At 45.1% G+C, this 26,253-nt stretch overlaps 1 protein-coding gene across 2 annotated transcripts in view; it reads left to right on the forward strand.

Annotated features, from left to right (window-relative positions):
- Positions 1 to 174: 174 nt before the first annotated feature.
- Positions 175 to 26,253, forward strand: part of rims3 (regulating synaptic membrane exocytosis 3) — a 40,763-nt gene continuing 14,684 nt past the window's right edge. Inside the window, exons 1-3 of one of the 2 annotated variants that reach the window (XM_037092045.1) lie at positions 175 to 1,053; positions 3,894 to 4,097; positions 14,850 to 15,153. In XM_037092045.1, the coding sequence (XP_036947940.1) occupies positions 14,889 to 15,153 (265 nt within the window). In that variant the 5' untranslated portion in view covers positions 175 to 1,053; positions 3,894 to 4,097; positions 14,850 to 14,888. The remainder of the gene's footprint in view (positions 1,054 to 3,893; positions 4,098 to 14,849; positions 15,154 to 26,253) is intronic. The other variant, XM_037092048.1, reaches the window with a different exon arrangement.

Genomic DNA, 26,253 nt, shown 5'->3' on the forward strand with positions numbered 1-26,253 from the left:
CATTGAAACAAATAAAGCCAGATATCTAAATCCATCCAGTAAAACCAGCTCGCAGGCACACTAAAGAGAGGAAAGTGTGGTAGTGCACAGATGACAATGAGTGAGTAAGCTATTCAATACGTATTCATTAGATGTTGAGCACCCGGTGGGACCACAAGAAGAGGAATACAGCGACAAAGAGACAGCAATAAGCTATTCTGCTGCTGTAGGGCTCACGGCTCTGCTGACTGGAGCATATTTTCAGCTGACGGGGAGTTTGTGATAAAGGCAAACGGGTGAAGCTGAGCTGGAGCTGCCTCCAGTGTGTGTCTTGGTGTGAGTTTGTGTGTGTGAAATCATCCCAAGTCAATATATCACGGCCTGGTCGAAGGCATTGTGCATATAACTAATACAGTTTAATAAGAACTGTGCCAGCCAATCATAGTCACGCTGCGATGCTGCCTGACACCACAGAGTTACAGAGCCTACTGCATCCACCAGGCCCAGAGATACGACTCCTTCCAGCCTCAACATCCCCATCAGAAGACGGGAAACAGAGGAGACCCAGCTAGAAGTGCGTCTGCAGGTGGAGCCGACACAATCCAAGGAGGAAGACTTACCTGCACAGAACAGAGCCCGAAGAGAAACCAAAGAAGAACAAGACCATCTGTCTGCTAAATCAAATGATGAGAATTACACAGTTCATCAAAATGAAACATTCCATTTCTGCAGAAAGTTTCAGGTTATTAAATTGTGTATTATTGTGAAAGAAGCATTCTACCCTTGTAGCTGATCCGGATGGAGTAAACGACGACATGAAAAGGTGTTAAGCAAAGTAAAATGATTACAAGTACCTCAAATGAGTGAATGTACTTTGTTACTTTGGTTAGGATTAGTCTAATGACTCATGTCTAATGCATTTAGTATTTTGTCTTTAAAGGAGCAGTACTACGCTTTTTTCTTTCCCTTCTCTTCAGTGCTGTTCAGGTTCTCGTGCATGTTGAAAGTTGAAAATGTCAAAGTCTGCACCAGTGGAGGCTCCTGTCTCAGATAACTCCGTGCCTGAAACGCCTCGTGAGTAGCCTCACCTTTGATTCCGTGACATCACTCTGTGTCACCATGTCACACATTTTATGGTTTTGTCGTTATCACTACGTTTACTCCCGTTAAAGCTCTGAATATATAACTGGCTGCCAGCAGCAGGATGCAACAGAGTAATCTTCGCTCTGATTTCTCAGGCTGTCAGCAGTAACCTCCCACCCACCCCCTGCTAGCAGATAATACATAAATAATTCAACAGATTAATGAGCGATTGAAAAAGAGACTCTCTCATGAAAAGGCTCTCACGCGCTCCTTTCACTGAAACTTGTCTAAATTGCCATCCTGTGACTCTTAACTACATCTAACTGAGAAAACATGAGTGTCGGCACGTCCCTGTTTCCCCAAACAGCAAATAAGCAGATTGAATGGCTCACTGCTGCCAGCCTGCCCGTGTTGATGTAATGTATGCATGAGCTGCTCAGAGTGGGATCAAGGCGATATTAAAGATGAGGGATGGGCCTGTACACATACACACACACACACACACTGCCTGATTCAGAATGTTTTTTATTGGTGGCAATTAATCACTCTGGAGTGCATTAAGACCTGTATAAGGTTATAGCACAAGATTATATTATATTATAATAAAGAAATTATTAAATTCTACACATCCGACCTGTTGTGTTCAGCAGAGAGAGATATCAGTTATGAATGCAGTCGTTTCCTCCTCCGTCCCTCGTGGGGATTGCTCAGCATTCCCAAGGGGGAGTGCACACACGCACACACACACACACACCTATCCTGTACTGTACACACACTCCCCCTCCTCCTGCTTTAATACCCAACCTGCCCCGACCTCCAGCGAAATTAAAACAAACCCATGAGCAGGATGTGTGCTGTGATTCCATTGACTGTGCCCTGACCCCAGCAGCATGGAGCAGACATACATTGTGTACAGTGCTCTATTATATCTGACACACTTTTCCATTGGGGCTCTGGAGTTATCTATCTTGCTAATTCCCCGTTAGCTGTCCACTGCAGCCATGTATGTATGTCAGAGCTCTAAACCGATCAATCCTTTGAATTATGACTTTCTAGCCTGCAGCTATTGCAGTCCCTCCTCCCTGGCTGCCTTCTCCAGACTTTAATGACACACGCTACTTAAAATGCACATGGTTTTCATTGCTGTTACACTGTGATTTTGGTCACTACAGCGCCTGATGACAGCAACAGATGCTCTTGAATCCCCTCTCACTACAGAATGCCAATGAGCTGATTCGGATTCAGCGCCGGTATTAATGTTTGATGGGGTCTGATTCCAGTCGGCCCTCCTTACTGTTGCAGCGCAGAACAAGAATTGATTGTGTTGTGCCACAGCGGTTCGCCTATGGGAAGCAGGGCATTGATCCAAGGCCGGTGATTTATGCCTATTTGAGTGGCTTGCTGCATGGCTGACTGAGTGGCACATATTTCACCTGCGAGCTTCTGGACCTGGGTTTACTGTGCTGCAGATGTTTATGGGTTCATATCAGGATACCTTCCGCACACAGACAGTAATAACACACTGTGGTGAGCAAACACTGTCAGTGCAGAGGATATATGGGCTGTGGTGGAGACCGGTGTGGGTGAGGATCATTTGAAGCAGAGTGGCTCGAAGAGGCTGAAAATTATGTTGGATTGGATTCATTAGATTGATTTCATCTGTGTGCAGACGCTGCTCCCTCAGCAGAGAGCACAACATGCACATTTTTGGTGGAAAATATTAAAAAATAACCTAAACTTGTCCTCTGAATGTGAATAAATAGTTTTGACATCATGATGTCTACTGAAGGCAACATGCTAACTAGCTAGCCCTGATCCATCCCGGTCCAAAGCACTAGCTGCTTGGCTAACTGAGCTAACTAGCATCTATCTTGAGTATGAACGTGACAGGTGGCCAGTTCTTACATATTGCACCTTTAATACAAATTATTCATTCCTTTCAGGGAACAGCACGGCTGATTTTATGTCTTGTTACCACAGTGAGGTGATACAGTGCAGATCGAACAACAATGATGTAGCTTTGAATGCAAAAAAATGTGATGAATGACGTGTTTTATAAAATACAAGAAGGAGAAACACTTTAAAACTGGCTTTTCCTGCTGATAACGCTCCTTTGTAAAGTGATCCTTGAATCATTCTTGGTCGCAAAACAAACACAAACACATTAAAGTTACACTTTAATACCTTTCAGGTCCATGGCAGCTTCATAAGATAAAGAAAGTGAACATACATCCCTGAGTGCACGATGAGTCGCCTGCAGATTTAAAGGGCCAGTGTGTCAAATTTACACACTGGAGCATTTTCAGATAAATAGGACTTGGTTTTAGACTTATTACAAGCAAAAAAACACCTTTTTATTAATTTCTTTTTTTACCACACCAACACCCCAACGTTTGTGGGAAAATCTACTCCTGTAAAGTTTCCGCTGACACTGTGACTACTGCAGAAACGTGGCGGACTCCGCCGTGACTCGCTTCGACTGCAGACGGCTCCCTCTGACATTCCGTAAAATCACTCTCAGGCAATTAAACACAAATGGAAACATAATTATGAATCAAATATTTCTGTCAGATGCTCCAAAATCCTGAACACTGGACCTTTAAAGGCAGACAGTGAACCTGATGAGGGCAGGTGCTCAGTGTCTCCTCCACACGACCACACGTGGTCGCTGTTGGCCACGCGGCTGAGAGACCTCCTCCCCTCTCCTCTCCTCTCCTCTCCTCCCTCCTCCCCTCCTCCCCTCCCCTCCTCTCCTCTCCTCCCTCCTCCTCTCCCCTCCTCCCCTCCCCTCCCCTCCCCTCCCCTCCCCTCTCCTCTCCTCCCCTCCACAGCAGCGCGCCTCTCACCGCGCCTTGGATGCCGTGTGATCAGCAGCGCAGAGCGGAGCAGAGAGCGTCCAGCACACCGCCGTCTGCAACCAGCACCGCAACAATAAAACCCAAAACGATGACATTCTTACAGATACGACACAAACAAACCATCATTTGACAACTTCCGAGCCTGCACCTTGCCTTCGCCGCTCCTTGCTGTAAGTGGTGAGTGCCTCTTGATTTTTAAATGCATTTATTTATTATTTATCTTAATTGCGGGGCTCGATTCCCGCACAGGGCAGCAGCAGCTGCGGTGCTGATGGTGATCTGACCGAATAATGCAATTAACGTGAGAGCGGATGATCCAGCCCGCACTGATTGTGATGATGGTGAGGATGATGATGATGATGATGATGATGATGTCAGCTGAGTGTGTCTATATGTGTTAATGTATGGGCCTGATGTAGAGCTGCAGGATGAGCTGAGGAGCATCAGCTGGTGAACACTTGCTTCTCTTCTTCTTCTTCTTCTTCTTCTTCTTCTCTCACCTTCGCAGCAGTAGAAGCCAAGATGTGCTCACAGCTCGCAGCTTCATGCCCTCTCCTACTTCAGCCAATCTCATTAACTGTCTGAAGGGATTAATATAATCATATGAGATGATATAGAGACGATAATGCACACCAGGGCTGCAGGGGAGTGACTGTCAGGTGACCTACATACTCTTCTTTTATTGCACCAGTAGCTCAGATGTTGGAGGTGTTTGTGTGATTGTTGCAGAATAATTGAGAAACTCACTGCGCAGAGGTCAGAGGTCAACTTTGCTTTTTCCCTGATGGGGTCTCTGTGGGGTCAAACGTGCACAGGAGCCTCAGGATAGGTCAGACGTGCACTGCCGATTGTGTGTGTGTGTATGTGTGTGTGTGTGTGTGATTGCATGCAGGTGACACAGGAAGGTGACGGGGAGAGAATAAGCATATTTTCAGATACCCGTCCTCTGCCAGCTCTCAGGTCAGGCCAAGTGCACGCTGAGGTGTGAGATTATATCAGATGGCCCCACAGATCTGAGCTCACACTGTGTTCCCCACCTGTGGATGAGGGCACAGACACGTGACGGGGCCCCAGAGGCTTTTCTTTAAATGTTTCAAAAGCTGTTTGATGGTTCTGACGTGGGTAATTGTTGGATAGATTGTCGGGGTGCGAAGTGAGTACATTAACTGAAGCAGCGGGCCCTCCTTGGCCCGTTTTAAAGGGAAAAGAATAATTATCCACCCGCTTAACTCTTGAAATCCGCGCCTGACTCACACTTGATCCTCTGAGTAATCCATTGAGACAGAATTGAGACAGTAAAAGCTGGAGAGAGATTCAGCTCGCCATGTTTCTATAGCTCCGTTTAACTCTCAACATTTTAATCCAGAAAGATTTTCCCCCACAAAGTCTGCATTCTTTATTAGTCCAAAAAACGAAGAGAAAGAAAGCTTGTTACCCAGTTTTCTGTCCTCCAACAGCTCACGTGACCGTCGGTGAAGTATTCTGTTATGTATCTGTGTCACTTGTGGACGGGTGTGGCTGTCAGGCAGATCTGAGATGTGTGGGAACAAACCCTGTCTTTGTGAAATGTTCATCAGGGTGAAATATATTCAGAGCCTGAGTGATACCTGATTTATGGTGGGAGTAAAAATTCCAATATACATTAAGTACATGTAAATGCATGTGGTGTGTAAATGTGGTTGTCAAACACGTGTGACAGAGATTTGTAAGTTGTGAACGTCACTCTGAATTTGTCATCTCACGCCGGCACACATCGGACAACATGATATACTGTATGTGTGCAGAGCTGCAACAATTAATCAATTACATGTGGACTGTTCAATTAATCACCATCCATTTCAGTAATCAGTTATTGGTTTTTGAGCAGGATCATAATTCTCTGATTACAGCTTCTTAAAGGTGCAATATGTAAAAAAAAAAACTGGCGTCCTCTCTCAAATTCATACAAATGTGGGGCAGTGAACACCAAGCAACCGCTAACTGCTGCTAACTGTAGGTGCTGTTAGCCAGTTAGCTCAGTTAGCCGTGCAGCGAGCAGTCAGGACACAGAGCTTGGAATGTTAGGATAGGCTAGCTGGTTAGCATGCTAACGTCAGTAGGTGTCGCTGTAACACAACATTGACGTCTTAGCTAAAAATAAAGCGACCAGATATTGTCACTGATCGCCATTTTTCACCATTTCTCAACATTTTATAGCCAAAACAACTGATCAATTATTGCAGAAAACAATCGGCAGATTAACTGATGATAAATGTTATCATTAGCCTGACGTGTGTGTGTGTGTGTGTGTGTGTGTGTGTGTGTGTGTGTGTGTGTGTGTGTGTGTGTGAGAGAGAGAGTAGTAAAGTGCATTGCATCAGATAGTGCAGGATAAACTGGCTTTTCTAAAGGCCAGCCTGACGGTTATATCCACTGTATCATCCTCCATCAAAGAGTCTCTGCTCACACACGCACACACGCACACACACACACGCACACACGCACACACACACACACACACACACACACACACACACACACTCCTCAACATTTACAGATAGAAAGGGCAAAGGCAAAGTATAGTGCACAGAGACACACACACACACACGCTGACACATCTGACCACTCTTCAGTTGTGTAGCTGGCAGCTGCTGGTCCTGATGCTCTTCTTTGAAATGAAAATGAAATGAAAACAACCGAGGGGCAGAGCAGACACTTATCATTTTAATGACCGGGCTTCAGCACGAGTGTGTGTGTTGTTGTTGCGTGCATCTTATGTGGCAGTGCACACACTTGTAGACGACCCGCAACAACTGTTATGTGTCATCAAAGAGGGCAGCTGTGATTGGCTGAGCGCCTCACCTCCTGCTAACGAAGCACATATGAGATTATTTTGCATTTTCACACTCGGCAGATATGGACGTGGGTCTTGAACTATATTTGTGAAGTTCATGTGTTTCATTACCAAGTCTCAGCTAATCACGCTGTCGACTATCAATGTAGTTTTTCCAATCTATACTGGGACTCCATGACAGCAGCCCTCAGAAAAAACAATCAATTCCTCTGAACACCTGATACATGTTTGAGGCTGCAGCAGGAACAGAGGTGACCTCTGCCGAGTGCACGTGAGTCACTGGGTTACTAATACAACTCCAGTCTAAGAGATAAAAGTCTTCTGTACGAGCTCCCGTGAAATAAATATACCAATATGAAAAAAGGGGCAGTGTTTTTGACTTTCCTGAAAAGGAATTATCTTGGTTTTATGCCATATTTAGACAAAATGAACAAAGAAAACAACATACCAAGACAATGAGATGGCAAAGTTCATGCACATTACTGCAAAACTAATGTATAAAATTCAACATTTAACTAGAAAGGCACTCCATAGAGCACATATTTCCACCATGGCCCAACAAGTTGGATACCAGCCACCTACATACGCAAGAATCAAGATCCATCCATTATTCAAAATTCCTGACTCCGTCATTCTATCCTGATTGGCACCAAAAGTTCACCGGGTCTGTTCTGGGCTGAGACCCGTCCTCTACCCAAATTGTGTACAAAACAACATGACACAGGCAGAAACATAAGCACCATGGTGTAGGTAATTATGTAGGTCATGATCATTCATAACTAGTGTAATAATTCTGAATTTATACAGATCATAACAATACATAGGAGACCTTTGACAGGGCTCCAGGCTTCATGGTGCACAGTAATACATTTTACTAACTTAAGAACATAATGTAAATTGCAAAAACATGGATAAAGGTGCAGATAACTGTTTGTTCTCCCTCTACATCGCAGCACATACCAGAAGAAACTGTGATGAATCAGATCTTTTCAATTTCAGGCTCGATTGAAAATGTTTAGCTGCATTTAACTGATTTTTTAGGACGTATGTGCAACCAAAACAGTCCCACCCTATGACTAGATGAGGACTCGATAATACCCTCTTGTAGCAAAAGACCACTAACACTCAAACCTGCAAGCAACCCTAAAAAACGAGGTCACATATAAAAGGAAGATGGGAGACAAATGGATTAAAAGCCTGTGATAGAAGTCTTAAAAACATCAGCGGGCAGGGAGATAAATATACAGCTCTTATCTCGTCCTCCCGCAGGATCTGACTACGATCCAGCGCACACGTCCCTTCCAGAGTTTCAGCAGTAAATAAGACAGGGAGGCACGCTTTGGTTGACCCCAAAGGCCTCGGCTCCGCACACCACCCAGGCCGTCTGAGCCGGGACTGTGTGATCCAGACTTGGTAAGTGTGCTGCTCCGCCTCGGGCTGGCTACCAGAATCCCAGGTGGGATGGAGAGATGGGAAGGAGGAGGAGGTGGGGGGAGGCGAGAGAGATGTCACTGACCACATTAGTCACCAGAGAAAGGAGGCCATGAGTCAGGAAAGCTCCGGGTCTCATCCATCACGCCCCTCTTAACCCACTTTCCTTCCAGCCCGGCCACTAAGGCTTTTTATTTTTCTATTTTCTGTTAGCTCTCCGTCCCCCTGCTGCTGACGGAGGAACTTTGCCATCCGTCTTTTGATGGTGCGTCGAGAGATGAGAGTGAGCGGAGGTTTAAGTTCAACAGAAACAGACATTTGCATTTCAAGAAACCAAACTGAACAATTAAAGGCAGTTTGTTCATTTTCACACCAGATTGTCCACAGTGATGTGTAGAGAGGAACCCTGTGAGCTGGTGTCGCTGCTGCGGGGGTTGATAAGTGATGATATGAGAGAGGTCTCACTCCTCCAAAAGGCAGCTGGCAGGAATCCTGGACGAGGTATTTGATTCACCGCTGAGATGAAAACATTGTATTGCTAACTCAGCTGTGGAGGGATTAGCGGGGGAACGTGGGGGGAAGCAGGAGATGAGTGAGTGAGCGAGCGATTGAAATGATACTCCACTGTGATTTGATGATTATCGATGGGGCTCAAAGCCAAAAGTATTTCTTATATAATTGCTATTGTTATGAGCCGGCTGAGATGCAGACTGTGTTTGTGGGTAAAGCTGCAGACGTTCAGCTCACTTGCTGTTGATTATGTGCAGCAATAAAGTAGTTTGGATAATCAGACTAAATTGTTTGCTTGTTTCTTGTCTGACCTCTTGTGTTTTTACACTGTTGGAGAATATAAAGATATGACCCAAGTTGTAAAAAAAACCCCACATTTGTCTTTTAATGTGTTGAAATTGATGTTAGCTGCAGTCAAATGTGTTTATTAGCACAATGTGAACAAATAAGCTGCTAATTTAACTTCTAAGCTACACACCATTTTATAAAAACACCTGCCAGTGATTATGAGCATTGTAAAGTATTCTGATCGAGAAGAAATGCTCTTAAAAGGTTAACAAGCTATAAAACAACAATGTTTACTGGCAAATCACCGTAAGGACATCACCAGATTGGGGTTATAGTGTCATTGTAAGAGGAAAACACTGGGTTGTCATGTGCTGAATGTGTAGAAAACATGATGGCTGATCCACCTGTGAGCGTCCTGTTATCACCCGTCACAGATGTGAGCTGTTTGCTTTGATTTAACGTTCCATATAAAATGTTAGACAGCGTCAGACAGGCTAATTTTACCCCTTAATTGTCGCTCTGATAGACAAAATGTAAACCTTTGCTCTCCTGCCACGGCTGATTCAACACGATTCAGCCAATCTGTGCGAAAACGTGGCGTGGCGGATCGAATTTATGTCCGCTGTCACAAGGTGATGCAGCGAGAGTGACTCGATGACTCACCTCATTAAAGATTTTATTGGATAAAAATTTGATTGGGCCAATGGGAGAGGCGACGCGTGAGCTCTTCATGAGCTTCTTTTTCTGCTCATTTCACGGCTGTTAGAATTCAGTTCAGATGAGTGTGTGTGTGTGTGTGTGTGTGTGTGTGTGTGTGTGTGTGTGTGTGTGTGTGTGTGTGTGTGTGTGTGTGTGTGTGTGTGTGTGTGTGTGTGCCAGGCATATTATTGATTCGCAAAGTGTGAAATGGGAAATTTGTGAATGCTTAATGGTGCTGTGACTGTATCTGGACAGTTTGTTTCTGACACACTGAAGTCTCTCGGTCAATGTGACGCCGAAGAAATCAAATCTGTGTCGGCGCCGAGTGTTTTACACGAGATCTGGATGTTACTTCAAGTCCGTGAGCCAAGAACCCATCAGTGTCAGCGCCGCTCGGCGTTCAGCGTTTGGGCTCGTTCTCCTGCCACGCTCTGGCACGCACAGTCGGTGCAGCATATGTGTGTGTGTGTGTGTGTGTGTGTGCATTACGCTGGGTTTCTCTGTGTGTGATTTTGTGTGTGATCCATTTGGCTCGCAGTCGTCCCACAGCCTGGCACTCTTACTCAGTGTGTGTGTATGTGTGTGTGTGTGTGTGTATGAATGGCTGCAAAACCGACCTCCTGTTTTCACGCCTTAAGAGACCTCCACACACACACACACACACACACACACACACACACACACACACACACACACAAACACGACACCAGGCCAAGCACAGTGGCAGCAGGCGCCGGGCCGACATGCCGCATCATCACCTGGGAAGTGTCCATGGTCGCCTCAACAGGAAGTGCATTACAGCTCCTGCCTGTCCTTCTGCACTGCCGGTGTAGAATCTCATTTTAATTCTTGCTTTGTTTCACTCACATGTACGAACACAACATGTGAAGGATATAATGTTGTAGAACTATGAAACACACATATTCTTGCATCTCTTCTTTCTTTATGAGCGTTTGAGCTTTTACTGATGATTTTGAACTTGATCCGTCTTTATACAGTAAACTGGCGATAGACAATCCTCACGTTCACTTTGCTATTTTGCCACCGGACACCAAATCTCTCAGGGTATTGTCTCTTAGACAGAAATGTCGGTGTTGTTGGTAGTCGCTTGTAGGAAAAACACAATGATCCAGTTGTATTTGCGGCCACACAAGCAACAATCCACTCTAAAGTGATAGTCTGGGGCTGTTGATGTGAGTCAGTGCATGACCTGCTGGATCCACATGTTAGCTACGTCAAATGCACGCCTAAAAATAATATACATATTTGTTTAGGTGTAATGTAAATATTGAAGGCTTTACATCATCGTCAGACAACGGAAATATATTTTTCATGTGGCTAAAACACGTCCTGCTCTCGATGCTCGGTGCTGCTGACAGTCATCTACTGCAGGTAACACACTGACGAGAGATAAGTACCTCATACAAGCTGCCTTCAAAAGAGCCCAACCGTCACTTTAATTAAAAATATTGTATTTTTTTTGTTGTTGACACGTTTTAATTAAAGCGAGGCCGAGGCTCCTTGTGGTAAACACCGGCAGCTGGCAGTCAAATAACCACACATGGCCACTTAAGAGTCAGGATAACTCTCAGTCAACAGCATAAAGATGCTGATTTTTTAAATAACGTCGCTGATATATATGTTTTGTTCCCCTGTTGTGATTCAGCTCAAAAAAACACATGAAAAGAGACTCAAAGTTACACGCAGCAGTTCAAGTAAAGACAAGTTAAAAGCTGTTTTCTAACGAGACACTTTGACCTGAAGTGTTTCTTCACCGTCGACTTTGCAGCTAGATTGTGGGTTAATTAAGTGACCGGCACCGGCAGCGAGTGTGGTCTTCATACCAGACTGTTAATGGATTACTCAGCTGTATCTAATTACAAGGTTGTGGCATTTGTGTTTATGGGAGAAACTGAAAGTGGCGATCATGTGTTAACGCAGCAGACAGTCACGCGTGGCGGCATCACGCTCACGTTCAGGTTTTACATCGTCGCTCGAGCTGTGAAATCTTGATGTCGACGTGAAGTGTTTGAGAAATCGTCTACAAGTTCAGAGCTTCACGCAGTTTTAATGGCTGCTAAACTGAACACCTGAGGCGGGTGGTCTCCGGGTGTGGGGGAGGGGCTTTTAGCCCCTGAGTTGGGTGGAGGGGGTCGGTTTGCTGACGGGAGGAGAAATAAATGAGCTCTGAGATGAGAAGTTAAGAGAGCACAGAGACAGACGGCGGGGGAGCCGTCAGGCCCCAAACATGAAGATGGATGGGCTCCGGTCGTACCTTTAGGTCCAGCAGAACATGTACATGGTGGCATCTTCAGCTGCTGATATTAGAGATTGAAAGACTCCTTTTTCTTTTGTTGAACAACATATAATATTCATGAACTGCATAAACATGACGTGCTGAAAATGTCTTTATTTCTCCTTGATATCACGAGGCCGCCTCTCGTCCCGCTTTTGATGAAATATTAATATTTCCTGTGGTTCACTTATATCCTACGGAGTCGACAAAATCAGAAACTCTGAGAAAGAAAATAAAAAAAACTGAGAAATGTTCTGCTTCGACGACAAGAGGACACAAAGTCACCACAGAACAGCTTCATGACAACGAGGCCGTCGCACCACTCAGTTGCATTTTAGATATTTTTCTCGACTACCTAAAAATAGATACCACAGAAATAAATTCACTGGAAAAGGTAAAAAAGCAGAGCTGCATTCTCATTTTTTTCAGAGCTTTCGACCCAGACTGGTCCATCTCATTGTCAGGTGAGAACCTCCAGAACCTCACCAGACCTCGAGTCATTAACATGTTCTGGAAAAAACACTTTCACACAAAGAGCCTGTCAGAAGGTTTGCCAGCAGCTTTAACGCTCGTGTTTAGAGCCCGGGTTTATTATGGGGGAATAAAAAATCTTCGATCATTTGACACTTCAAATTATAACAGTGAAATGAGTCGGTAGATGGGGAGGTTGGGACATGCAGCCACTTCTTTCACAATGTAAGATTATGGGAACACGTCTTTTGGCGCCGCTGTGCATCACGTGACGTTACGCACATAGAATTAGATCCCAAGCATGGTGCTGTGTCTTCAGGCTCGAGCTGCATCGAGGCAAAGAGAGGCAAAATACTCATGAGGAGAACGAGGAAAATGGGAAAATGGCTTCTGTCCCTGCATCTCATTAGGCTCAAAATCATGATGATAGCCAAACATATAGGAGAGCGAGCAGAGAGCTGGAGAGAACAGCGGGAATAGAAAAGGAGGAGGGGATGGAGGGAGAAAAACATGGGAGGTGGAGGAAATAAGGCTTATAGGCACACCTGCATTTTAGATTTTGAGCCACTAACCCCCCTCACTCCCCCTCTCGTTACCCTTTTCCAGTCCTAAGAAATGTCACTGCAGTAGATCTTTACAAAGCCTGCCGTCTTCCACCTCCTCCTGGTGGGCTATTATTAGGAGTTTCATTACAAAATGCCAAAATGTGCCCTTTGCTACGTCGGTTCATTGTTCCCTAATAGCACCCACTTTGGTTATTGTGGTTATACTAAATACCTAAAAGTGCCTGTCAGCAGCGTTTTTCATGCAGTAAGCATCATGACTGTGGTGGTGCGATGAAGTGGGGCACTGACGGTGATTTACTGAGACGTCTGAAGCCCGGGATGTTTACATCTGAGTCTTCAATTCCAGGACGTAATAAGGGCAAATTCACTGTACTGTGTATGTATTATTTATGATTTCCAGTCACGGGAGAGAGAGTTTAAGTTGCATAAAGCACTTGTGCATCCTTCCCTGCATGCAGCCGCATGCAGGGAAGGATGCACAAGTGCTTTATGCAACTTAAACTCTAATATGCTTTACATTTTAGGGCATTTATCAGACGCTTTTGTCCAAAGCGACTTACAGTAATTCATGCAAACAATCATACGCTGATGCTGCCATGCAAGGTGGCGACCAGCACATCAGGAGCAGTCTGGGGATCAGTATCTGGACAGCTCAACATGCAGAACAGAGGAATCAAACCACCAACTGAAGATGACACGATGCTGAGCCACAGCCGCCCCGAGTTTAATGCTCACTTTGGTAATAAGATCAAATCTCAGACTCCCATCAGCACATTACCTTGCGGGGCTCCAGCGTGTGAACCACCTGAGCTGAACCCCAGCTGAAGTTCACACGGTGAGCACTGAGTGTGTTCTGAGACAGCAGAAAGAACCGCAGTGCTGTGCTTTCTGTGCAACAAAAGCAGTAACAGCAGGGGTTGTGATGATTAAGTGAGAGAGCAGGTGGGAAAAGAGAAGTTTATACAGGAAGAAAGAGAAATATTAATAAAGGAGTGTGAAATCGAGGTGTTGGCCACGATGCATCTACATATTTCATGTGCCCATGGGCTGTCGGTTTAGCCTCGGAGCATCCGCTCTGAAGTTAGGAGGAAGGAAAGGACAGAAGGAAAGGAGAGAGGGAAAGGAGAGAAGGAACGGTGGTGAATGTTAATAGTTGCAGCACATTTCGGGTGAGCACAGGTAGAAATGATTAAACCCACTGAGACGTCACCCATCGGTTTGTGATGATGAGAGTGCACACACACACACACACACACACGCACACACGGCCGTCCTCCCAGGGTTCACCCAACCAGTGATGACTTGAGCTGCAGAGTTCATCATCTGTCACGGTTTAAGGTCAGACACGGAATGAGAATCCAAAAAAACACACGAGACAAATACCAGCTGACAGGGTCACCTCTCAGCAGCAGGCCAGCCTTGACATTTGTGTGTGTTTGTGTGTTTGTGTGTGTGTGTGTTTGTGTGTTCCTGGAGATACTTCTTAACTCACTCGAACAGTCTGCTGCCATCTGCACTGTCCTCGTCTGCTGACCTTTGTGTTATTTTGTTTTCTCGGTTTGCGGATCAGAGAGACTCTTCGGAGCTTTTCACTTTGTATTTTGTCTTCCGCGGGGCAGGAAGTCGTTTCTGCTGCCTCTGCAATAAGTCCGATAATTGAAAACCAAACTGTGGTTGAAATTTCAACTCCGTGTCCTTCAGCCTTCAGGAGCTGCTGCTGCTGTAAGACAAGCTATTACTCTGTATTTCATCGGACGCTGCTTGTTGACACGTCCTTTTACCTGAGCTGTTCCTCCACCTTCACCTCATCGTCTGTTTTTCCTCCCCCTTCTCAGCCCTGCTCCAACTCTCCGGCCCTGCAGTCCAGCGGGACCATGATGCTCAGCAGCTCCGTGGAGGTGCCCAGCCCGGGCGGGATGAGCGGCCTTAGCGGGCTTAGCGCGGCGGCCCGGAACGTGGTGCGCTCCTCCAGCATCTCGGGGGCGATGTACAGCCTGGATAAGAGTCCCGGCAGCGGGGGCCCAGACTCCGCATCACTGGCCGGCAACAAGAAGCGGCGCTCCAGTCTGGGAGCCAAGATGGTGGCCATCGTGGGGTTGTCGCAGTGGAGCAAGAGCACACAGCAGCTCAACCAGCAAGGTCAGTTTCAATTTGAAATGCTTCTGTTGGATGTAAACTTTGTGGAGTAAGCTTCACTGGCAGTGAAATTCAACTTATTCCCTCAATATTCTCCCAATTATCTGATTCACAGTTTTACTTTCACTTCTGTTTTATTTTCTCTCTATTTTGTCTTGTTTCCCTAAGTACAGGGAACTCTTTTATTAAAAAGATTTCCTGCTGTCATGGGTGAAGCAGGCTGTCCTTATCAGACAACACAACCAAACAGGTCGACTAACGTTACAATTCTCGTTGTCATAATTATTATTACGACAGCAAAGGAGGAAGTCAGGCACAGCATTTTAAGCAGAAAGGGTTGAATAGGGGGGGAGGTCGAACAAGCACAGTGAATTTCAATGGTGAGTTATTTTAACGTATAGTAGTTAAGTTATGTGATGTACAGAATGATGCATACGGAACGTTGGTACGTTCAGAACCAAGTAGTCACAACAGCAATGTCATTATTTTAAACCAAACCACGATGTTTCCCTAAAAAACTCTACTGTGCTACTGTGAGAGAAAACTAGAACGTCCACTTTAAAGTTCTTTAAAATGACTCTGGTTGTTTCGCTCTCATTTTAAAATCGTAGAATATATGAATATGCAAACATCTTTCATGTCACAAGTTTAATTGCTGGACACAAGACGTCTCCTTCCTCTCTGATTTCAGGCTGGGTGCACGTCAGGTCTGCACGTTACACAATCCTGCTCGTAGGCCCGCCTCTTAAAATCAGATTTTCAGTGAGCGCAGTGAAAACTTTGAGCAATGAATGTGAAAACCGCCTTCCAGCGTCAAACTCTGTACGTACATCATCCTACACAGTGAAGCCTGTGAATTCAACTAGAGCAAGAAGAAAAAAAAACATTCTGACTGGAGGGGGACTTTACATTTTTGGCTTCGATTTAAGGATCAAAAATTCAATCCTCACCCGGAGAGATTTGTGGTGGCACATTAAATCACCTTTACCCTCCTGGCTCGTCTTTAACATTTCCAAAACATTCCTCGTGCCTTTATAATGATTAAAAGCTTCCCTGATGCAGCTGAACAGTTCAAGGGAAGCGAACGCTGATCTAACCAGAGTGATTGTTGGAGTACGCACAATAACACTAGCATAATCCACTCCAAAGGGTATCTGCTGGTGCGCTGCCTCCGTTCTAATACCTCTAATATCTTTTTCAACAAGCTCTCACTGGCTTTACCTTTGTGTCGTATTATCATTATAATGAGCCCTTTTTAAAAAGCCTTTAATATTATTGTGAGCGTCCTTGTGTTGCTGAACGCCAGAGTGGGTCCTGACAGCTAGTATGCACGGTGGCTGTATGGTAATGAAAGCGACACTGTGTTCTTGTATGTGTCCTGTGGGGTGTAATTACAGATATTGTGAAGCAGCTACAAAAGCACTTCTCATTTTTTGCGCCTCGGCGTCACAGGAACAACATGTCCCACTCCGAGTGCTTTGTGAGGGCTGAGGGCTCGGCCGGGAGGAGCCGGGACGAGACTCCGTCGATGCACTCAAACTCCTTTTTTTTTTCATTCTTCTGTCTGTGGATAACGAATGCACCACTCGTTGTCCTGAAGTCCTCACAGAACGCTCTGTTTCTGCTTCCAGTACACTGAACTGTAACTGTGCGAGAACAGCGTCTGCAGGTTTCCGTTCGCCGGCTCGCGTTGTGGTCGTACAGTGTAATCCTGTGAGAGCGCCGAGTCTTCTTACAAGATCTGAGCGTGGCGGCTTTCTGCTCTGTTTGTCAGAGCAAGTGTCTGTACCACTGTCAAAATCACACTGTGGAGGTCTTTCTGTGGCAAAGTGAATTAAACTCATTAAACATTTTAGCTGTTCGAAGCAATAGTGTAAAAATAAACAATGGCTCCGGCTTTTCAGGTGTAAATATTTGCTGTCTTATTGTCTTCTGAGATATCAAACTGAAGATCTGTGTGTGTTCGGCTCTGAGAACTTGGAGGAGTCCAGATGACAGCATAACTCCAAGCCAAACATCGCAAAAAGAAAAAAACAGTCATACAGATCATAATCAGAAGAGAGCTGCAGTGATTAGTGGACTCAGAGTTTCGCCCATTGACAGAAAGATAATCACCAACTATTTTAGTAATCTAGTAGTTGATGCAGTTTGTAACTTTTTATGCAAAAATGGCAGAAAATTAGGTTTTTAGCATCTCAATATTCAGATTTTTGTAGCAATCCTCTCCTTCCTCTCTACGTCAGCACATGAACATGCAGCGCTACCACCAGGCGTAGCAGCAAGCAGGAGGATCCTGCTCTCTGCAGACAGGACCAGTTCTCGGTCCTGATTGGATAAAGTGAATACCAGGAAATGTATTTGCTGCAATTTGCTGTGTCTCAATTCAGGGTCAGGAGCATTTGAAGGCCAATTACGTCTCAACGCCACATAAAGGCTCCTCCAAATGCAGCCCACTAATGTGGCCTTAAATGTGGCAGAAATCGTGACGTAAGGGTAAAACATTTGGTGACACAACCAGGAAATGCTCCAAAGGCAGGACCGTCCCATTTAACAACGGCTGAGGAGGTTAACAAGGTCTCTGAAGGACTCGCCTTCAAAGACCACAAAGACCGGGTCCTTCAGAGGAGGCAGACCCTGAACTGAGACACAGCAAATAACAGTGATTACTGCTGGAATACACAGATGTTTAACAATTAACAGCTTTAATCTGAATATCTTCAGGTTTCAGACTCACTGGCCCAAATGGAATAGTCCAAAATTAGCAGAGTTATGACTGAGATCAGAAATTAATTAATAGTTAACAAGTCGGAGAATCTGATGAAGAACTCAGCACCAGCTTTGGATGCTTGAACATTTTTTCTACTTCATGGAAAAGACAGAATCGGATCAGAAGTTCAAATATTCTTCACTCTAATGACACATAGTTCCTATGGTTATGGGTAAAATGGTATCCAGCCTTTGATAACATCTCTTAAATACATATTAAAAGACCAGGCAGGTTCACACCTCTCTCTCTCACTCTCTGCTGTGAAGTGATGGGCTGACGCTGAGCGATGAGCGAGAAGACGGACAGGAAGTGCGGCGTAACGGTGGTTTACTTCATACGTGTTCTCACGCCAGCTCTGACATGGTCGCCATATGGCTAATGGGCAGTGCACGCAGGAACACACACCTAAATCCTGCATCATCGTCTTGTATCATTACCTGTTTTTTAGTACCCATCAGGATGGGATGGCGGTTGCTACACACACACACACACACACACACACACACACACACACACACACACACACACACACACAGAGCTTGGTGCACTCATGCACAGCTGACACTTGTCTGAAGCAGACAGAGCTGTCGATATTTTCACCACAGGGGCTTTCATGTCTGTGTGTTCGTGGTGAGGATGAGAGCACAATGGAGGGGAAAGTGTGGATGAGGAGGCGAGGAGGGGCTGAGGATGGAGAGAAGAGGAAGGGGAGACGTGTGTCTAAATTTAGATGTTCTCAGCTGCCAGAAGAACACATCGCGCCTGAAACAAACAAAAAAAAATCCCAGGATCCTGCACCGCTCCTTACTCCTCCATCCACACCGCAGCAGCAGCATCCTCAGCTCCTGCACGGGAGCTTTGTTGCTGTGTCGGCTACAACAGGTTTCGAGATGAATCTCCAAAACAAACCTTCTCCACTGCCTGAGCTTCAGTATGAGTTATTACTAAACAGATGGCCCCTAGTGCGTATTTGGCTGGACTGTGTATGGAGCAAATGTGAACGATACACATTAAAATACTTCAGTTATGATGCAGCACTATAGAAGAGCTTTGTAACGTTAGCTGACGGGACAATAAATACTGTGTGTCAGCAGGATTAAACAAAAACTGACAAACAGATTTCCACAACTTGTGGTACCGTTAAAGGGAGAGATTCAGATATTATATTATCTTATATATAGATACAGGCTGTTTTTGTACATTTTCAGTAATTTCTCAGGGAATGATGAATGGATCCTGATGAAACAAGCGTGGAATTGTTCATTGGCTGTTTAGGAGTCAGTGTGATTTCATGCAGATCCTAAAATAAATGTGGATCTCGCAGATTTAAAGGTGTTATTGATCAAATTCAGCTACTGAATGTGGCTTTCCACCCGCCGGACATCACGTTCATGTTATAATACAGCTGCCGTCTGAACCATCCGCCTATTCACAACTGGTCGCAAGTTCTCATGCACTAGCAAGTTGCTAACACTAGCTGGCAAACTATAGTGTTGCTAATGCTAGCTAGCTAAGGTTGCTTATACTTTCTAATGATTACACGATAGACCTCAGCTGCAACGTGGACTTTATATTTTATATATTGGATATTGAATTAAGAGAGCACTGGTTTCATCTCTACTCACAATGTTTGAAAAGCCTCAAACAGGCCCACGAAACTGATTGAGGGTGTAAACAGAATTAAAATCCAGCTGTGTGACGTAAATTCCTTCACGTAAAATCTATTCAACAAGAAGATTACATCACTCTTCTACGAGGAATCAGCTGTTTCCTCACAACAAACAAGGTTGTTAGCTCAGCGACCTGGTGAGGCTGAAATGACCTCACCCTAATCTGTTTCCCCTGCATTATAACTCATACCAGCTGGAGGCCAAAATATGTGTGCATGTTATGAGATGGGTGACCCACACAGACAGCCACACTGACCGAAGGTCACACAGGCGGATGAACGGGCAAACATCCCCCCTCGCTTGGCCAAGTTCGATTAGGGTCCTCTTTGTGTTCCTTCCTTGCGATCTTTAACGGCCCGGTCCGGTCAGCTGTCACTGCTCTGTGTTCCGAGTGACACATGCATCGACCGGCTGATGGGGCGGGTCGGCCCAGGTGCCCGGCCCCCCACTTCGTTCGGTTGGTCACCTAACAGTCGATAAGGCGCCGGTTCAACCGGTCCCTAGAGAAGAGGGAACGTATGAGGGAAGTAATTTGGACTCAGGATGCAAAATAAGAGACCCAAAGCACTCAACAAAACCCATTAGATGCCTTCATTCTCTACTCCCAGTTATCCTAAATGTATTGCAGATTGGATAATCAGATTGATGGAGGATGCTTAAATAGGAATATACAAAGTGATGAACGCTGAGGAGGCTCATGGAGACAAAAAAAAGACAAAGTGAGCCGAGACAGTGAGCGAACATGTCAGCGGCTCACCATTAAAGCGTTATTAGGTGGTAATTTGGTTATGGTGTTGTTATTGTGTCACAGTTTCTGCAGGGTATGTTCTAGCCGAGCTCCATTTTGTGAATCAGATCCAGTCAATTTACCACTGTGAGCAGAATCTGTTCTGGTAAACTCCTTACGCAAGCGAGGACAGGTGTTAAAGCAGGAATTGCATGTTATTTTCAGAACAACTTCATTTCCAGCACGGTGGAGGAGCGTCCTCCGGACAATGGAGGTGTCAGATCTATCTGAAAAGAAGAATCGCTGCTTTCAAAATGCAGCCGTCATCCTCCCTCAGGTGGTTAAACTTTCATAACTCTGGCTTGTTTACTGTTTAAAGATCAGGACTTTCACACTCGACAACACACGGTGTGACAATACATAATCAATAATTTGTTTTTGCCTCACTGCTGCACGTGTCAGTCGTTTTAACATCTTCACTTGAACTCGTTTCTGATGCCTGAAAGTAGGACAAGGACGTTTCCTTTATTATTTTTTATTTATTTTGGACGACTGCAGCCTGCTGTCATTTGCAGACAGCAGCTGAGACCTCCGACAGTTGTGAGTGTTAATGAATGACATTTAATCGTGTCCTGCGGCATGTGTAACTTTACAGAACCACAGCTTGTCAGATTTATTTAACGTCTCAGAAGTCTTAAGTCCTGATATGACGTCTTTCTGTGAATCCTATCTGTCTGGATGAAGGTGTCAAGGTAAAAGGGATTATTTAGATTATCTTTAGTTAAGTTGGATAAATTCCATCAGTTATCTCTGTATTAATGTCCACAGCGCCGTATGTATCTCAGTTTCCTTCGTGTCGCCGCCCGGCCGAGCGCCGGCTCTCACTGTGCCATTGTCTCATTATTCTGGGTTTTGTAACAGGCGAGTGTTGAGGATGGCATTTAGGTTCTGTCTGTGTTCTATGTATTGCCTGCTATTATTAGTAACAGTGAGCAGAAACACACACACACACACAGACTCACACACGCACACACACGAATGGTTTCCCAGGTTTAATGGGTGAGTCACTCCTCCGCTCAACACGGTCTCATCTCCTGAGCAGGTTTTATCCATGGCTGTGAAAACAGAGCCAGCAGAGCAGCTCCCGGTTCACTGTGAGTCGGCTCGCGGAGAAACACGCGCCTCTGATGAGATGCAGCGCGCCGGGAGAGTTAAATTAAAGGAAACCAGGCGCAGGAGTGTGTGTGTGTGTGTGTGTGTGTGTGTGTGTGTGTGTGAGTGTGTTTTTGGTGAGCGTCCCAGTGAAGGGCTTCAACCCTCACCCTCCCAATTTGTACCGAATGTTTATGTGTGTGTGGATCCAAAGCAGTCGAAGGCTTTATTGCCACATGCAGCAGATATAAACAAGTTATTAATTCTTTACCTGTTGACCTAAAATAGATGGATTAAAAAGGAATGCGCTCTCATATGAGGAGGTGTGTGTGTGTATACAGTTGTGTATCCCTGTACATTTACACTCGCCTCAACCCACTCAACACTTCTCCTCCTTTTTTCTCAACCTCGCATTTCAGATTCCTTCAGATATCCTTTATTTAAATCTCCTGCGTGTTTATTTCCGCGGCGCTGCAGATAGATATGTTGGAAGAACACCAGAGAACCACACGGGAAAAGAAACAGAGACGGAAAAGTGAAATGAAATAATAATCTGACACGGAGGGAGAATATTTGTTTGCTTATTAAATTGATTCCAGCTTTTGTTCTGAGACCAGCAGCAGCCACAGCTCTGAGCGTGCCGCTGTCACACAAATCATTTGGAGCTGACTGTAACAAGGAAGGAGACTTTCACCGTCACAACTTCTGATCAGAATCCCATTTGCCTCGTTTCTGACTCGGTATTATTTTATGTCAATAAAACAACGCTGCTGTTTCTGTTTCATTTCCTCGCCTATACAATCTGCCTGATTAAGTGTCTAATCCACAGTGCTGCTCCAAGCATTTTGTGTTGTTATTGTGTGATGCCAGTGACCCAAAATACTAGATAAAAGCCTTTATAAGCTTTGTTTGCAACTGTAGAGTGAAATTAAAGGTACAAAGCTTTCAAACCAACAGAAATTCTACCTGAAAACCTGAAAATCCCATCGGACTAAAATCCTGTTTGTTTAACGTCCCTCACACTGAAGGCCTGTTGTTCCAAAGACACACACTCTGCTATCACTGGCCTACGATAACCACAACAACCTTAACCAACACTGGCCTTCAGAGCTGTGTGTTATTTTTGTATTTGGGAGAACCGGCTGGCAGACAAATGGACTTCTGGTCTACTGGGACATTCAGGCGTCTGAATAATGGGCCGTCCTCAAAATGATATTCTTTAACGGGGCTCTGGGCAACAGTTTATCTCTGTTCTGGTGGGCTGGATCTGGCTCAGACTTGGGCCAATTCTGGTGTATTTGGTTTGCTCTTGGCTGCCATGCTACGGCCTGCTTGTGGCTCGGATCTGGCAAACAGGACCGGACCACCCGAGTGCCATCTTTCCACACGGCATGTGGGCCGGATGAACGTGTCCGGTGAGGTCCAGATCTTGGCCACAACAATTTAGCAATTTATCAGGGATTGAACCCTTTTGAACACCAATCATGAATGTGACTGGCTTTAGTTTTCAGGTTTGAAAAGACCCAAAGGAAGGACTGAAGCAAGACCAAGACTTCATGTTTACAACCGAATCTCAAAGTAAAAATCTATTTTTGTGGATTCTTTAACACGAGAACAACCAGTGAAGCTTGTGCTCAAGTTCACGGCACAATACTTTAACAACGATCTCGATCACAATGAAGGTTACCGGCATACATGTGGATAAATGTCCATCAAAGACCCGACGAGGTGGTTCTGATAGCCGTACTGTTTGCTAGCCTGCAGGCTTGGACACATGTTAGCTTGTTGGCTGTGTACAGTTCCGGTTATTACTGATAAGCTGTGTGACTCTGTTGCGGGGGAAATGCTCGGCTAAAGTTTTGCTTTAATCAGTTCGTCTGAACTCCAGCGCACATAAAAATCTTTTGATGGCTTCCTGAAGAATGCGGCGCTCCCCCACAGAGACGGCGCGGCAGGACAGGCTGATGTGATGCAGATGGGAGATAGCCGTGGATAGCTATTTTCTAGGAGTCTGTTTCTCATCCGAGCGCTGGTGTATCAGCTCTAGACACAATTCAATACCAATAACTGAAACGCTTTCATCTAAACAGAAGTATGCCCTGTGTGTGTGTGTGTGTATGTGTGTGTGCAGATATTCCCTCATTGTCGCTTATATAACGTTAGACGACAGTAGCGGAAACTCTCCTTCCCCTGATGACAGTCCAGATTCTTCTGTCCCTCTTAATGAAGATGTGTATTGTGTTTAAAATGTTCCTCCGTCTCAACAATCCTGTCGCTGTTTTTTGTGAGTGTTTGAGTGTATGAAAGTGATCGAGGATTGTTAAGGCTAGAGAGAGAAACACACAACAATAACCCACCAAAAGGTCGCAGATGACCGCGTCCACTGGTTGAAAACATTTACCAGAGAGCAGACCAGGCGTTTCTGTACTCAGGGGTGTTTTCAGGGTGACTCACTCGTGCCCTACTTCTAGCTCTGTCTCTGAGTCACAGCTAGGAAACACACTTCAGGAATTTTGGCAGACATTTTGGAAAGGGTACAGTGATCATATCCATCGAGGGAAAATTTCACAACTGCGGAGAAGAATTGTGAGCTCAAATGAGCAACAGTGGATCTGAAGCTATGAAGTGTCAGAATAGTAACACAGGAAGCTGTTGAATCTGCAGCATCTGCGCCGTGGTAACACTTGAACTGCCCTTATATAATAATAGCCTTATTCACAGGATGAATCCACATGATATCTATTCATATTCTGTATGACTAATGGAAAAGAAGTCGTCCTCTTGTGTGCTTCAGGTGCGACTGCCGCTCTGTTGTCTCCCACTCCAGCGCCGGCTCCACCGGCTCATTTCTCTTTTGAAGCGGATTGAGTCACTGGCTCTCCTGACACACACAAACTGAAACCTTACTCGTGTCTCTAAAAGCTTTCTCTTCCCCACCGGTGCTTTTAGAGGCTACAAAACACCAGCTAAGATGACCGGCAGTCACTTTCTCTCCCCTTTCTGTCTCCCGTCTCTCCACTCGCTGTACTCCCTCGTCGCCCTCTTTGTGCTCCTTCCAGCTCGCTGACATCTTAATATTCCCTCTCCTTTATCTCCCCTCCCTTCATCTCCATATTTTTTTTGTCTCTTGCTTTCACTCCGAACGTCTATCATGTTTTCTCAATCTCGCGTGCTCTATTCTTAGCCAGACAGATTGTCCAGCCACTCAGCTGTGAATCTGTCCTTCTTTGTGTCTCCATACCTGCGAATGTGTGTGTGTACAAATGTGTGTTGCCCGTCAGCCAAGTGTGAACTGATCTCAGTTGTGAAGCCTTTCACCTGCAGCTGGATACAAATATGTTTGTTTGCTTTCTTGCTGAGAGTTAAAAGAGGGTTTTAACACCAGTCTGATGTCTGTGTGTCATCCTGGTTCTGTCCAAAGGTAACAAACCGGTGGAGTCAGTGGTGTCATATGAAGATAAGGTAGCTCATCTCTATCAACAGATATCTGTGCATGAATGCAGATTCTGTAGGCAAGGGGCAAGAGTTTGGCATTGGAAGTCAACTGATCACGCTCAAAGCTTCAGTTTTATGCAGGCAAACCGTTGTCAAACATCAAACAATTTAAATGTCGTCAGCTTCTTGCATCTCGATCTACAGCGACACTAGATATTCTAGCTATTTGGGAGCACAGAAAAGTTGTCAGTTGTGCCAAACTTGCGCTGTTAATCAGTAACAAGCTGACTTTTGACGGATTGGAGGACTTCAGAGTCCAAAATGGAAAGTTATTTCAATATATGAGCGACGTGACAGCACCCGGTTCTTCTCTGACAGAGGAGGCAGTTATGAGACACGGACATGATGTGCAGGACTCAAGCTCACAGGAAGAGCGCCGGCTGCTTAACAGTGTAATTAACAATACTGCAATGCACAGTGGTTGAAAAAGAGACACCAGGTGAGGCAGCTGCTGTACAACATCACAACGTAGGGAAAATGAGCATATTGAACTTGTTTAAGCATGAACTTGAGACTGATTTCTCAATTCACAAGGAAGTTTCAGGAGGAAAACGCAATTATTATGTGATACACGTGTTGCACAAGGGTTCAGAGAGGACGGCAGGTCATACACCTCTGCTGAACACGTCGTCGTCCTTCTTGCTTGTTGGTAAACTGCAGGTTAGAAACTTCTTGTTAATGTGCAGCTAATTATTGTTGGCTAAAAACAGTATCGTGCAGGTGTATTTCCCACACGTCAAACTATTTCCTTAACAAAAATGCAGCTCCACTCAGTTCAGTTCGGTGGTTTGTTGATGGAAATCCTGGAATATTTCCTCTTACACACCACGTTGCTCACAGCAGAGGTGTTGTTCATGTATGTCGGGCGCTTTTAGCCACAACAACAGAGTACGAGCTCTCAGATTCAGCAACCGGGATCGAAAAATGAGCAAGAGCACTCAGTGGCATCCAGCAAGCTTTTACCAGGCAGTCAAGTGACACCGAGCTCAAGAGTATGTATGGTGAGTCACCATGTTGTGTGTGTGTGTGTGTGTGAGAGAGAGAGTATTAATATCTGTGTGTAAAATACCTATAATCAGGGTGTCATTACCACTCCTCTCAGCATGGAGAGCTGTAAACAGACAATTACATGGAAAATACAGCAGCCTGCTGCCGGGAAAGAATAAGGTGGACTGGAGAGCAGCTACTGGCGCAGAGGAGCTACACACACACACACACACACACACACACACACACACACACACACACACACACACACACACACACACTTATGTTTGATTTCTAAATCTGTG

The sequence above is a fragment of the Acanthopagrus latus genome, chromosome 3 (genome assembly GCF_904848185.1).
Source record: "Acanthopagrus latus isolate v.2019 chromosome 3, fAcaLat1.1, whole genome shotgun sequence".
NCBI classification, from domain to species: domain Eukaryota; kingdom Metazoa; phylum Chordata; class Actinopteri; order Spariformes; family Sparidae; genus Acanthopagrus; species Acanthopagrus latus.